General features: G+C 37.7%; 2 protein-coding genes and 1 non-coding gene across 3 annotated transcripts; all 3 read left to right on the plus strand.

Moving 5' to 3' along the window:
- The first annotated feature begins 1,926 nt into the window (after positions 1-1,926).
- Positions 1,927-3,295, plus strand: LOC131310622 (LOB domain-containing protein 40-like). Its single transcript, XM_058337752.1, has 2 exons — positions 1,927-2,116; positions 2,504-3,295. The coding sequence occupies exons 1-2, from the start codon at positions 1,927-1,929 to the stop codon at positions 3,133-3,135; spliced, it is 822 nt and encodes a 273-aa protein (XP_058193735.1). The 3' UTR covers positions 3,136-3,295.
- Positions 3,296-5,658: 2,363 nt separating this feature from the next.
- Positions 5,659-8,493, plus strand: LOC131310623 (NADH dehydrogenase [ubiquinone] 1 beta subcomplex subunit 10-B). The gene is made up of 3 exons (XM_058337753.1): positions 5,659-6,069; positions 6,146-6,185; positions 7,819-8,493. Exons 1-2 carry the CDS (start codon positions 5,784-5,786, stop codon positions 6,172-6,174), a joined length of 315 nt encoding a protein of 104 aa, XP_058193736.1. The 5' UTR covers positions 5,659-5,783; the 3' UTR covers positions 6,175-6,185; positions 7,819-8,493.
- LOC131312190 (small nucleolar RNA snoR100) lies at positions 6,583-6,693 on the plus strand. Its single transcript, XR_009195766.1, has one exon. It is a non-coding gene; the product is annotated as a small nucleolar RNA snoR100 (small nucleolar RNA).
- Positions 8,494-14,801: the final 6,308 nt, after the last annotated feature.

The raw sequence follows: 14,801 nt of genomic DNA on the forward strand, positions 1-14,801 counted from the left end.
TACACGTGTTTCCCTGTTGGCGTTCATGGTTTTGGACCCATTTGCATGGCATTGGGTCACCCTGCAGCCCTTCGTTTTCAACCTTAATTACCATTTTAACACTCCCGCCGTGGATTGGATGAATGGACAATAGGGCCCTTGCCCAAGCCCTTATTTTCTCTATCTAGATTTAAACATCGTACAAATATAAGTATCCAAATTACATCAAACAAGATATAAATCCATTATTACACTAAATTCAACGAAAAAGTCATTAAGAGGGTAAATAACTGAACAAATATTTACCATTCAAGGAAGAAGAAATAATCGATCTTGCTTTTGGTAAGGATTAAACCCCGACCTCCTTTCGTAGAGTGTACAAAGATGACCAACTGAGCTAATCACAGTTAATTAGTTTCTTTGGTTAGTTGACAGAGTAGAATTTGTGCACTAGCTTTAACTCTTCTTATTTCTTTTTTCCGTTTAGTGGATTCTTTTATTTCATGGTCAATTTTTTTAATTGTTTTTAATTCATCTCGACAAATTAATGATGTGTTTAGATTTCTTTGAAAAACAAAAATTTCAACTCAAAAAATACTCATTACCCATTCTTTCAATCATTACTCTTCAGTCATTATCTCTATCTCTAATCATTTCAATTATTACTCTCCACTCATTATTCCTATCTCCAATCATTATTCTCATTTTTCTCTATATTTCTCTTCACTCATTACCCCTACTTTCAATTATTATTCATAAAGAAATTCTCAAAAACTCATCCAAACACAGCGTAAGTATTTCAAAATTTTAAATTAATCTCGACGAAGAATATAGAAAAGTAAACACATGAGAAGAACTTGCAAAAAGATTATAGAAGAGATTAATAATTTTAAAAAATGTCTATATCGAACTATTTTTGTATAAATTCAATTTTGTAACTTTTAGTTTTAGTTGTTGACTTTTAAAATTCCTCTTATCAAGATGAATGATTAATCCAACAAATTGAACACAAAACTAAGAAAAGCACAAAAAAATAAAAATAAGACGATTGGAGATACACTTTCTCCAAATGTAAGGAAATAGTAACAAAATATAAAGGGTGGGTTGAGATGCCCTAGTAAGGATAAATAAAATTGTTCTGCCAAGAGAAAGTGTAACAATTTGATTCATTTGCTAAACCATACCCGATATGTATAATTTAGTTGACAATGAGCCATCAATGACAAGTGTTTTTTTGGTAATCCTAAACCGAAACTGTTGATTATACATTTAAATTACGTGGTGGTAATGTTAACTACAATAACTTCTAATCTGGTGTCATTGGATAAAATAATAGTAGTAATGATTATTCAGTGCTCCGTGATCACCACAAACGTAGTGCTCCAGAGCATTTTCTCATCATCGGGTGTTTTCATTAACAAAAAAATTGTAGACCGCAATTTTTTACTTTTGTCTTGGATGTCTTTCAAAATACTTGCGTAAAAATCATAATTTATAATTTTTACTTTTCCCTTTATTGACTATTGAGGGAAGGGTCTGAGAGCACGTGGCACCTAATAATTTTTCCAAAAGACAGCCCCCGGAATTTTAGAACTGTGCATAAAAAAACTCGAGAAGACGTACCAATCAAACCAAAACGAAGTTTTCATTTGTTTTCCCGGAGGAAAAGCAAAAGCAGACGGAGAAAAGGGCAGAATAAAGATTTCACATCCGGCAAATGCACCAACTTTCCCGAAACCACTCTTGAATCCCCCTCTTGGAAACCCACTGCGCCTCACAAAACCCACGAACCCACGATCCCCTTCCCATATAACCCCTCCTCCCTCCCACAAACCCTCGCAACTCTCTCTCGATCTCTCTCTGATAAAAAAACTAGAGTACATCTCTCTCTCTCTCTCTCTCTCTCTCTCTAGACATATACTACTTACTCATATACTCCTATATGCCATGCGGGTCAGCTGTAATGGATGCCGAGTCCTCCGCAAAGGCTGCAGCGACGACTGCCCCATCAGACCCTGCCTCCAGTGGATCAAATCCCCTGAATCCCAATCTAACGCCACCGTCTTCCTCGCCAAGTTCTACGGCCGCGCCGGCCTCCAGAACCTCATCAATGCCGGCCCCGACCACCTCCGCCCTTGTAAGCTTTTCTGAAACCACTTTTTTTTTCTCCAAAAAATAAACTTTAAAACACAACTCCAAACACAAACCATCCAATGCATGTGGGTCCCGATAAGTTAATCGGCTCTGTTTGGAACCTATGAAAAGAAAATGAAAAGAAAGAAAAATTAAAAAAAATTATCTTCCACTGTTTGACTGGAAAAGAAATAGTGAAAGAAAATAATAATTTCAAGCGTAGTAAATAGTAAATTTTCCCTTTCATTTTCCTTCTTTTTTTTATTTTTCTTTCTTTTCATTTCATTTCTATGGGTTCCAAACAGAGTCGTTTCTAGGCGCTTTTTTTGTATTTTTTTATTCCGAAAAGAAAATAAACTAACGATTTTTGTTCTCTGTTTTCTTATTTCAGCGATTTTCAGATCGTTGCTATACGAGGCGTGTGGCCGCATCGTGAACCCGATCTACGGCTCGGCTGGCTTGCTGTGGTCGGGCAACTGGCACCTCTGTCACGCCGCCGTCGAAGCCGTCCTAGCCGGCGCGCCGATCGTGCAGGTCTCTTTGGAAACCGACGAGAGCACAATGAGCCCGCCAATCAAGGCGTGCGACATCCGCCACGTGTCCAAGGACGAGAGCTCGGCTGCTTCTCGAGATGTGCACCACAAGGTGAGAACTCGTGGGAAGTTCAAGCGCGCCGGCAAGAAGCCGAAGGGTGGGGCGGAGCCGGCTGTTGACGAAGCCGAGGCGGCCCGGGTTATGTGGAGCTGGTCGAATAAGAAAGAGTTTGACCGGTCGGCGAGTCATGACTCGGTGGTCAGTCATCAGCGGAGCGAGGGTGATAGTGGGTCCGTGGAGACGGTGGAGGAGTCGTTGGTGAAGGCGGATGAGGGAGCCGGTGGTAGGGGGGTTGAGCTGGAGCTGAGTCTCGGCTTGGAGCCGATCCTGAGGGCTGAGAAAGCTTTGAAGGGTGGGGAGGTGATTGACGGTTCATCGGACGCCACGTGTGAGGTTCAGCTGGGCTTGAATTTTCTTGTAGGAGTTTAGGCTTTACCAAATCTGTGTACTTCAGAGTTCAGACCAAACAAAAAGAGGAAAGAATCGGTGTAACTTTAGACCGTTAGATTAACCAGTTTTGGTCGGCCCAGATCAAACAATCTGTCATAAGTTTTGGGAAATATTTTATTTCATTTTTGCTTTTACCTGACTTTAATTGGTCACGGAAAAGTTGAAAGATACTACTATTATGCTATTCAAAATGAAAAAAGAAATAATGAACAATCAAAATAATTAATGGGAAACAAGACGCTTGGAAAAGTACTAGTGAAAAATAATAATGGGACGGGAAATAGTACTAGTGGGTGGGAAACAAGACTCTTGGAAAAGTACCACCTTGGTGACAAGAGGAGCAATTTTTATCTCCCAAATCTTATTTCTTGGATTCGGTCAAAACAAACAATGTTACCGGACACAATTATGTTCGGGCTGTTTGATGCACGTGGTAAATGCATCGAATGACTGGGTGCGGATCTAATTTTATTTGAAATTGTGTTGTTTGGGCTGTTTGATCCACGTGGTAGATGCATCGAATGACTGTGTGCGGATCTAATTTTATTTGAAATTGTGTTGTTTGGGCTGTTTGATCCACGTGGTAGATGCATCGAATGACTGTGTGCGGATCTAATTTTATTTGAAGTTGTGTCTGTAGATTTTTTGAAAAGCAAATCTTATTTCTTGGATAATGACACTTCACCCGCCATACAATGTGGTTATGAAGTAAATACGTTCTGTTAAGAAAAGGTGAATAGATCTAGGAAAATGGGAAAATTTTCAAAAGGTAAACAAAATAATGCTTTTCTGTAGCCAACTAGCACTCACTGTAGCACCACCTTAGAGCATAGCAATGGGTTTGTTAACTAGTATGTTAATTGTGTGTGTTAAGATTTAACAAACAAAATTGTATTTTTTGTGTCACAATGCTTGTGTGTTAGAGTGTGCTAAATGTAGTAGTGTGTTAGTATGGTTATCAAGTTTAGCAAAGAAGTTAACAAACAATAAGTGGGTCCTATCTCTATAAATTCAAACTTTAATCATAAAACATAAATGCCCATACTACTTTCTTTTTTGAAAACTTACCGTTAACTTGATTTACCGTAGCCTTTTTCATTGTTTTTCAATATATGTGTTGAACACCAAAGGTCAAAATAAAGACAAAATAGGCAATGGGATTTCATGCTCTGAACATAACTCTTTTAAATGGGAAGTGGAGTGGCAGGAACATAGCCATTGGCCTTTCTTTCATTACAGAAAAATGACGTTGGTGACATATAGTCATTGTAAAAGTTTTTATTATAGCCATTGTTTTGATACATTATTTTAAAGAGTTAACACACTCCTAACTAACCCATTGAGGTACTTATATATATACTAACACACTTTTAAGTTAACACACACTTGTAGGACTCATTTTTTATTCTAACACATACTTTAACAAATATTTTGATACACAAATATAACACACCCATTGCGGATGCTCTTACAATTTTGTATTTTTTTGTAACTCTAATAATACCTCCCGCCGTAAGACATAAATTGAAAAAATGTACTCATTCTAATTATTTGGCATAACTATTGGGCTAGATAAATATTCAAGAAAAATACACATGAACATTTTATAGCAATATTGATGATGTACACACTTATGACATCCAGTGACTTATCTAGCCTAACTTTTGAGCTATATATTCGCATTTGTTCCAACATTATAAAGATGCACGTAAAAAGTGATCAAGCCAAAAAGTGGATAGTTGATCCACGAACCTTGACCAGCCTTGCCAAATAAGTCCAATGACCGGTGGTAATTGTGGTCGTGGATGCTGTGACGATTAAGCCAGTCGAACGAAGCAGAAGTGTATATTGACACTAGTATAGGTTTTGAGAGTGTGCACCTTTGCTTCTCTTATCCTTGTTGTCCCTTTGCTTCATTTTGGGTATACATATGAGTACCGTATATCTCATCGCATGCTCTTCGGGAGTTTGTTAGGAGTCTAGGAGAAGATTACCCAAGTGAGATGTAGGACCAACGAACAAGGTTCGTCATCATTTTTGCGGTCTCTAAATTTGAAGGAGGTGGTAAAAATTGAGAAAAGATGAATATAATTTACGGTGAGTTTTCATTTAGTCAGTTTAGTCAACAGGAGAAACTAAGCCGTAGTCTTCAAATATTATACTCAACGAATTCAACATCAATTTTTAAGTTTCTATGATACTCCCTCCGTACCACAACGGATGTCCCAAACTACTATTCGCATCTCTAAAAAAAATCATCTATATATGTTTTGTTATCTATAATACTCTTCATGATTTTAGAACATTGTTTAGTAAAATTAAGTAAAATCTATCAAACAAAATACAAATTGTATTTGTAAAACATAATTTTATCAGAGCCGTGAATAGTGGTTTTGGTCATCTATTTGGAACGGAAGGAGTAGTAAATTTTTTTTTTTTCCCCGATCTTTAGCCTTTGGGCCTAGAAAACCACAACAACATGGTGGGCTTATTGAAACTCCGACCCGGCCTTTTACTCCTGGTGTCACCCTCTCAGCCGAATCACAGCCTTGCCCAGCTGCGTCGTCGACTTGTATCCCGCAGAGAGAGAAAGCAGAGAGAGAAAGAAGAAGAGGAAAACGAAAGCGATGGGGAGGAAGAAGGGAGTGGTGTTCGACGAGGGCGCGCCGGACGACTTCGACCCGGAGAATCCGTACAAGGATCCCGTGGCGATGCTGGAGATGAGGGAGCACATAGTGAGGGAGAAGTGGATCCAGATCGAGACGGCGAAGATCCTCCGGGAGAGGCTCAAGTGGTGCTACCGCGTCGAGGGCATCAACCACCACCAGAACTGCCGCCACCTCGTCCAGCAGTACCTCGACTCCACCCGCGGCATCGGCTGGGGCAAGGACCACCGCCCCCTCTCCCTTCACGGTCAGCTTAAAACCCCCTAATCTCTCTCTCTCTGTGATGATTTTCTGCTGATTGCTTTCTGTTTTTGGTGTATCAGGTCCTAAGGTTGAGGCTGAGGCTGAGTGACTTCCTTCCAGGTAATTGTATTGCTACAATTGCTTGTTTCGAATTTGCAATTTTTGACTTTCACGCTCGCTGGGGTTGGTTGAAATTTTCTGTTAGAATTAATGCGGTGAAGGGCCGACTACCTTTTCGCTTTTGGGCCAGTTTGATTGCCTGGATGAGGTTACATAGGAATGGTTAAGAACCCTGTGGAAAGTCAATTATATGTTTGAAAGGAATTACGTCGCCGTTTGGAAAACTAATTGTATAAATGTAGGATGTCTTGGTAGTTAGGGTATTGCTATTTATCTGGTTAATTAAACGTGGCCTTTGGGTATTATTTGGAGATGAGAAATGCTAGCTGAAAATGGCTAATAGATCAAAACCTGATTTTGCACAAGTGGTACATTAGGTTAATTGTGCATTGGTTTTGAATGAATGAAGCAAAGATAATGAGCACAAAATTTGAATCGGGTTGCTATGCTTGCCCTCTCTGATGACTTTTTTTGGCTTTGATTTGGGGCATGGTTCCAAGACATAATGTCCCTTGAGTTACTTGATTCTGGAGGTATAGGAGACCGCTATTTCTGCAGTAAAGCTTTCTAAGAGTAGCCACTTTGTGTATGTAATTCCAAAGGTTAGGTCTGTGACTCTGTCTCCGATCGACCCCTGCCCGTACCCTCATCAGTTCGTGTTCATTAGGTTACTATTTATTTTGTTTATCTCCAATTGTGTTGAGTTTTTTCTGGACTGGCACAACCTAAGAAGCTTCTGCCCAGCAAATTCTTGCTTGCAGGCCATGGGAAACGGTATTTGCTCCATAAGTCGTTCAGTTTGCTCCATGTGGATTGGTATTTGGTCCTAATGCTTCAGATACTCCCCTGATTCATGGAGCTGTTTATTCAATTCATCTTATGGAATAGTCTATGAAGTAGTCATTTGGTGAACAGTTATTCAGCTACCTGCACAGCATAATTAACCATCTATGCAATCTTATGCCAAATGTTCAGATTGATAATCTAAATTTAACAACAGTTACAACATGATTCTGGATTCTTTGTCTGACTTTTAAATGCTACTTACTTAAGTTTTTAGTAATGTAAAGGAGAAAACTATATTGTTAGCATAGAAGAATTTTATGAAGAGGAATGCCATTAGTAAGAGCAAAGTTTGATATGGATGCTCACAGTTCAAATATGTCTAAGCTTTGCAGAAAGTGCCTTTTTTCTTTGATAGAGCAGAAAGTGAGTTCAAAAAAAGAAACAATGGTGATAGAAAGAAAAACTGGTTATGGAATCATATCCTTATTCTTACTTCAGAAAAATTACTCTTTCTCTCACACACACACACAGAGCAGGCGCGTGCGCTTCTCAATAATATTACTGTTATTGAATTCTCTTGCTGCTGTTTAATGTGCGAGTTCACCAGTCATTCAGCGGTGGTGTCAGAAAACACTGAAGCATATAGCATTATTGTTGAGTATTATTAGCCATTCAATTCTTAATAGGCGTTCAAATAATCTGGATGGATGTGGGACTGAACACCATTTCGATAATATCACTGATACAAGCTAATGGCACCATGCTCCGATCATTGTTTAGTTAGGGAGTGAATTGTTTGGCGAAGGTTAAAGGAAGGATTCAATTAACTGTTGCTTCCTTTTTGCAGGTAACTGAAATTAGTTGTCTTGTCGAGGAATAAGGTGACGATCGTGGTGTTGCCTGTCGAGCAGTGTGGTAAATTGTTCTACTATCATTTGTTTTCTTTCTTGTTAAACTAGAGCCAAATGATGTGAGCTTTGGCTTCATATTTAGTCTTTTGATTTTTGGCATTGTAAACTGATAAGATTTGAATCAAAGCAACAAATTCAAGGACTTCAGAAGATTGAATAAGTACCTTTTTTGGGGAAAAAATATAGTGTTTGCCCTTTTATCTTTGAAAGTGCTATATTTCAGTATCGTGAATGAGGTTGGTCTTATTCCTGCAACTGCGCTGCAAATAGGGATCCCCAAGGGTTTAGCCAAGTGGGTACGAGAAAGCTCAAAAGTGTTTTGTCCTCCATGAGATCACATGTTTGAATTCCACATATGCCAAACAATCCAAACCTTGAGGCAACTGGAGGGTTTGCCTAGACGTTAACTTCAGTCTTAGAATTAGTCGAGTTGCGCACAAACAGGCCTGAACATCTGGTTATAAAAAAAAAAAAAAAAAAGAGGATTCGTAGTTGTAAAATGTTCCATAATCGGTGGACCTTCCAAGGGACAAGTGACAGATTGGCCCCTAAGGACCTCTGGAAATTTGTATTTTTGCCTATAACCCATGCTAGGATGTGTTAAAGATGCTATTAAGATATGCCAGAAGTTCAACTGTAGAAGATGGCGATAATTGCTCTGGAGCTGCATGCTAGTTTGTTTTCTATTATTTTGTTGAATTTTTTTTTTTCAATCCTTTCTCTGGAGAAGAGGCAATTCATAAATTAAAGAAAAACCCACTATTTTCACTGTCACCTACAACTCTTGAAGCTCAATGCATATAGGTTACGAAAATCTTGAGTCGGCCCCGGCTTGGGACAGTGCTCATGCCATAACTGACTGACTGCATCCATGTCTCACAGGTAAAAGTTATGCCTACAATATCGATTGGGTTCATTGGACCTTTCCAATCGATAGCAGAGCATGACAAACACCTATGTACATAATGTTTTTACCCGATCCTAATCAATTGGATTGTTTGTTCAAAACTACTGCTACTACTATTAAGGAGTAAATGAAAAACTAACTCTAAACCTTTCCATGTGTTATTGGGTGAGGTATGGTAACTAAGCCTTCTGTCATGCATAGTTGCTTATGATATTGGATATGTTTATTGCTAAAAAAGATACTATTCGAACTTTGAACAAACAGCTCCTTTTCTCTTTCTACCGAGAGTATATCTCTCATTAGACTTTTGAAACCCTAGTGACTGTGCTCCTTTCGATCTTTGATCTGAGATTTTCCTTCTCCCTCCATCACTTTCTATCAGTGGCAAAGCCAGGATTTCAATTTCGGGGGAGTCTATTGAAAGATATTCAACCTCAAACATTCTACAATTCTCAATTTTCTATGTCAGAACATGTAATGCTCACCAAAATAAACAAATCCATAGGGAAACCGCAATGCATAAGGTATTCACATAAATAGCTTTTTTATTTCTGTTTCAAATACAAATTCAACCCACTTCTTCGAATACCTAGCCCATCGAGTTTGAACATCTGACCTATAAAATCTGCACACCCAACAAGTAGGCATTGAGGGCGGGGCAAGGAATTGGGTTTGACTGATATGGAATATAGGGTGAAGCCACATCGGCGCCAAGCGAGACGACTCAATCACGTGGCCCCTGCCCAGGTGCCATCCAGAAGTCGTAGTGCATGATGTCCCTCTCGAGAGACGCTTATTATAAACTATAACGTTGTGAAAAACACAATCTTACTTATAACTCAAGTCTAGTCTTCTCTAGATAAAAAGTGCTTGCGACCAAAGATAGTATTCCTGGGTGTCTAGCCTGAAGCGTAGGGCTCTCAAGTCGGTTGCAGAATAACTCGGTAAGACCAAGATCGATCCACAGGGAGCGGTTTATCGGAGTGAAATGCTTAATCGGTCTAAGTGGTGGTTTGTAGCTGTAGGTAGCCAACCCTTGGTTTTTGGTGATTGTTTTGGTGAATTCTAGATTAAACTAAAATTATGGTTGTAAGTATTTAAATGATAGGCTCGGGCCAAGGGTTTACACCACCTATAACCTAAATAATTCAATATTCTCACTAATTTACACAATCGAGTCCCACAGGTATTTTGTGTGCTCGACCGGAAGATTATGCTAAGTGCGATAGAATTTATCTATTGAGTTTGTCGAACCCTCAAAAGGACATCGACCCAAGCATTATGCGTGCCAGAGTTAACTATCGACGCATAATGAAAGGCTTAACACTTTTGAGTTTCGAATCGATTTAAGGAGAAATTCAACCACTCATTCACATACAATTGATTTTAACGGTGAGAATTATCGAATTACTTAGGCAAGGGCGGAACCAGGAATAAAATCTACCTTGGGCTAATCCAAATTACATATATATAAACCAAAAAGAGGCAAACTTTTATATATATATATATATACACACACACACACACACAAAACTTCTAATAAGGGCGCCCTTACCATATTACGGTAAGGACGTCCCTTTCCCGACCAATTTGCGATGATCCGAGCCGCTCAATGTGTTTAGAACGTGATTTTAAGGGTACTCGCGAGAAATTAGCAAAAAAAAAGACCGAAAAGGGTTTGATCCGAGCAGTTTTTGTTTGTATTTTATCGAACGGTTCAAATAAAAACTGTTCAAATCAAGCTCTTTCCGGTAATTTTTTTTGCTGATTTCTCGCGGATACCGTTAAAATCACGTTCTGAACACATTGAGCGGCTCAGATCATCAAAATTTGGTCAGAAAAGAGAAGAAAAGGGGAAGCTCTTACCGTAATACGGTAAGGGTGCCCTTATTAGAAGATTACTGTATATATATATACACACATGTAAATGTTCAAAAATAAATAAAAGAGAAGTAAAAAAAAACGTACACTATCGAAGTTGTACCCTAAGATGTTTCACAAAATAGAAATCATCTATTATCAAATATGAGTAGATGTCTTGGACAAGATCTCTTTCGATGTAAATAATTATACAATCCACTAGAAAATCATCCTCCATTTTGTTGCGCAAATTAGTTTTCACATGCTTTCGAGTTCGTCCGGTTCGGAGTATCAGTTCAGTCGCCAATCAAACCCTTCGAACATCGCTGTTGAAATCGTTGCTTCAGGCCTTCAGGGCATTTGTCTAGGTGTAATATATAGATGACAGAACGGGAATTACGATTGACGAGGGAGTGACAAAACGTAGTGCGTTGTGTGTTTTTATCTCAACAATTAGACTAGGCTGTAAAAAATGGGTTGGGCTAAATGGGTTAGGCATTTTATGGGCTGTGTTTTTACATATAATTTTTTTTTTTGGTTTTTTGAAGACCACCTGGGCTACAGCCTACTGTAGCCCATACACAGTACCGCCCTTGTACTTAGGCCATAGGATGGTATTCACCCCAGGGCCAAGCCCATAACGACTACCCCTCCATTGACAAAGGACTTGCTAAGGAAAAGTTAAAAACTACTAAAAACATAATTACTTATTATTTACGTGAATATGAAAGATCGATACTAGTGCGTGCCAGAAAGATGTTTACAGCGGAGGTAAGCCAAAGGCATTCCGTTCTCAACCTTTAAGGGATTCAAACTAATATTAACCTTAAATTTAAATTTGTATGAGAAACAGCTGAGTAGCTTGCGAATACTCACAACAAAACCTCAATCTTTACTTTTTAAGAATTTAAACTAAGAACTAAACAGTCTAACAATTTGGAAAAAAATCGAAAGGAAAATTATAAAACTACAATCTTATTTCAGGCAACAAATATTACAATGCAAATTACAAGGGCCAGTCCCTAAATGCTTCTAAAGAGTACTGAGAAAACTAAGGAAAAAAGAGAAATTCTGGAAAAAAAAGGTATGCTAGAGTGAGAAGACTCTCGCATTTTTTTGGCTTGAGAGAAGAGAGAGAGAGAGAAAACTCCTACTGATTATCAACGTATCTCCTTTATTATTCACTCATTGGCTACTTTTATAGGCAACAAACAAAACAAAACAAAAAATGAAGAAAAAGTAAGAGAAAATGGGCTTGTTGCTGGCAGCCAAGTCAAGGCATATTAATGTCATCTACTGTATCATACCATGCAATTGCATTATCATGCATAACATATTATAATACTATATATGATATTATCTATTTGTCTTCATCCAGCTATTCTTTTCCTGGCACATAAAAGTGAAGCTTTCAAGTTGCATTTCCAATTCCGTACGTGTAGAAGATGAAATAAGAGGCACACACGATGCGCATTGTTCTGTGATGCTCTTGACTTTTCTTTTTTACGTTATTCGATTGGGATCCGAATACAGTTAAAATTCTTATTTTTATTTGGACTTTATGATGATGATATCGGTGTCATTTTTGCGCGCTTGATTGAGCGGGCCAAATTGGATGTCAACAGCAACACTTTATCGTAAAATATTACCTGAAATTAAGAGAAACATACCTTACGCGCAGTATCATCTAAAATATTTAACAATAAACATAATTATATAGAAAATGAGATATATTAAGCACAATAATATACAATATTGTGTGCTTATCAAAAAATACACAATATACCCAAAGAGGTATTATGTCATTAATATCTTCACAAAGTACTGTACTCTTTCTCTCTTGAGTTGAGACCAACTTAGGTATTAGAATACCATATGATGACGAAATCTTCATTGTTGCTATAAGTTTGAAATTAGCAGTGAGGAATTGATTTGTCAAAGTTTCAGATACCTTACAGAAACATACTGTATAAAATTGTTCAACCCCAACTCTCATTTAGAAACAAAAGTTCCTAATTTGTCCTATAAGAGCATTCTCATTGTAATAAGCAAATGAGTGTGGATAAGCAAATTTAACAATAATACTTAAAAAAACACCCCAAATTATAATAAACAAAGTTACAAGTCTTTTAGCATATAATCAAATTCCACTCATTTCATAACCAAACTTAACAATTTTTACCAATAACCAAGACTCAATACTCAATAACTCAAAAACACCCCACATTGGAATCATCTCATCGAGACGAATAATTTGGTGTGATTGGTACTCGTTTGCGATTGGATAAATGTACATTGTGTATTGTGGAGGTTTTTAAGTGTAGCTGTTAAGTTCGAGTAGGATACAAGAAAACAACTTTGGCCACCAGAACCAAAACATGTAATGTGCTCTATAAAGATTGAAATCTCGTAATATAAAGAAACATTTCTATAGTTATAATTCCATAAATATCTAGGGCTCCATCCCACAATTTCGTCCAGGGCCTTCAAGTTTCTTGGGCCGGCCATCTTAATCTCAGAAAAAAAAGTTTACAGATAATTTAAAAGAATTTGAGACAAGATGTTATCACAACAAAGGACAAGAATCACAACAAATGACATCCATACTCGATCTCTGCCAATCAAATGGTTGCCCATCACCCAATTAAGAAAAGGTTGGCAAAGAGGCCAACTAAAAACACCCAACCTCACCCCTAGCTTCCTCCTAAACCCAACACCACTACCTCATTAATCTAGGATCCATCCATCCTTGGCCAGCATGGCTCTATACCGCTCTTCATCAATCTCCTTCAAATGAGCAATCTTACTAATGACTTTCCCTTCATCCCCATTGTATATCAAACTCCTAACGACTTATTAATATCATATACTGTTTGAGCCTCATTTAAAAGGAAATAGATAATGAAATTGCAGCTTGCCCATTTGTAGATAGCTTTAGGTTTGTGTCTTTCCGATTTCCCCCCTATAGACCAATTTTCTAAAAATACCCACCACCTCATCATTTGTCTGAAGGGAAATGGTAGAGACACATCAATGTGTTACTGTAACGATCCTGATTTTCGGCAAATAAAAATTTAGTTAAATATTTGAATTTTATTTTAATTACTTGGATTTGCTTTTAAATTTTTTTTTAATTTCTATTAATCCGTCATAATTAGATTTAAGGCTTATAAAATTATATCTTTTCGCATCAAACAATCTAGTCATTTTCTAAAGACAAGTATGCTTGTAGAAGCACTTTGTATATTCTCTTAGTGAGTGAGATAAAATCTTAAAATTATATTTCTTAGCTAGAAATCCTACATGGCAAGTAGAATTAGTTTTCAACCAATTAGTTAGAAAAACCTAGTTACCATTTCAACTTCGTTACATTCTCTTAACCCTAGATGAACCTTGTGAACCTTTCTACACCCTAATTGAACCTCTTCAACCCTAAACTAGGAAATCATTTCACTCTCATGATTAGTCCTTTCAAGACTTTATTACATCTTCCAAGTATATCCTTATCTCATTACCCATTGGGTAATAATTTGTAGGGTAATCTTTATCCTTTGAGTAATAGGAATAAGACTTGCCAAAATCCCATAAGTATATAGATTTGACAAATCATTAGAACCCTTCATCATGTCCTAGACTTGTCATGCATGCAAGCCTAGAATAATAGCCTTAAACCTAATTTTTCTTCAAGGACAACTTTCCTAGATTTTTCTCTAGGTATATATAAATGTATATATATACTCCTAGTACGAGAGAGAGAGATAGAGAGAGAAGGCCGAGAAAGAGAGGATAGGAAGAGAAAGAGAAAGTGTGTAAGTGTGTGCATGTGATTTGTTCACTCTAGCAAGCAACCCTTTTAGCCAACTTCACATTCAAGCTTGACAACTCATTTCTAGGCTTCTTTAAACATAATCCTAACCATTTATTTTGTTCTCTCTTAAGACAAGACAAGGCCATACCTATCATAATTGCCCATTTACCTATTGGACAATAATTGCTAGGGAAAATTTTATTCCTTGGGTAATAGAAGTTGGTCTTGCCAATGAAAGTTAAGATTTTTGCTATAAATAGCACCCCCCATCCTACCATTCAACACACACCTTCAAGCCTTCCAACTTCTCTCTCTAAAATTCTTGAGTTTGTTCTTTGTTCTTC

This window comes from Rhododendron vialii, chromosome 12a (assembly GCF_030253575.1).
Source record: "Rhododendron vialii isolate Sample 1 chromosome 12a, ASM3025357v1".
NCBI lineage: Eukaryota > Viridiplantae > Streptophyta > Magnoliopsida > Ericales > Ericaceae > Rhododendron > Rhododendron vialii.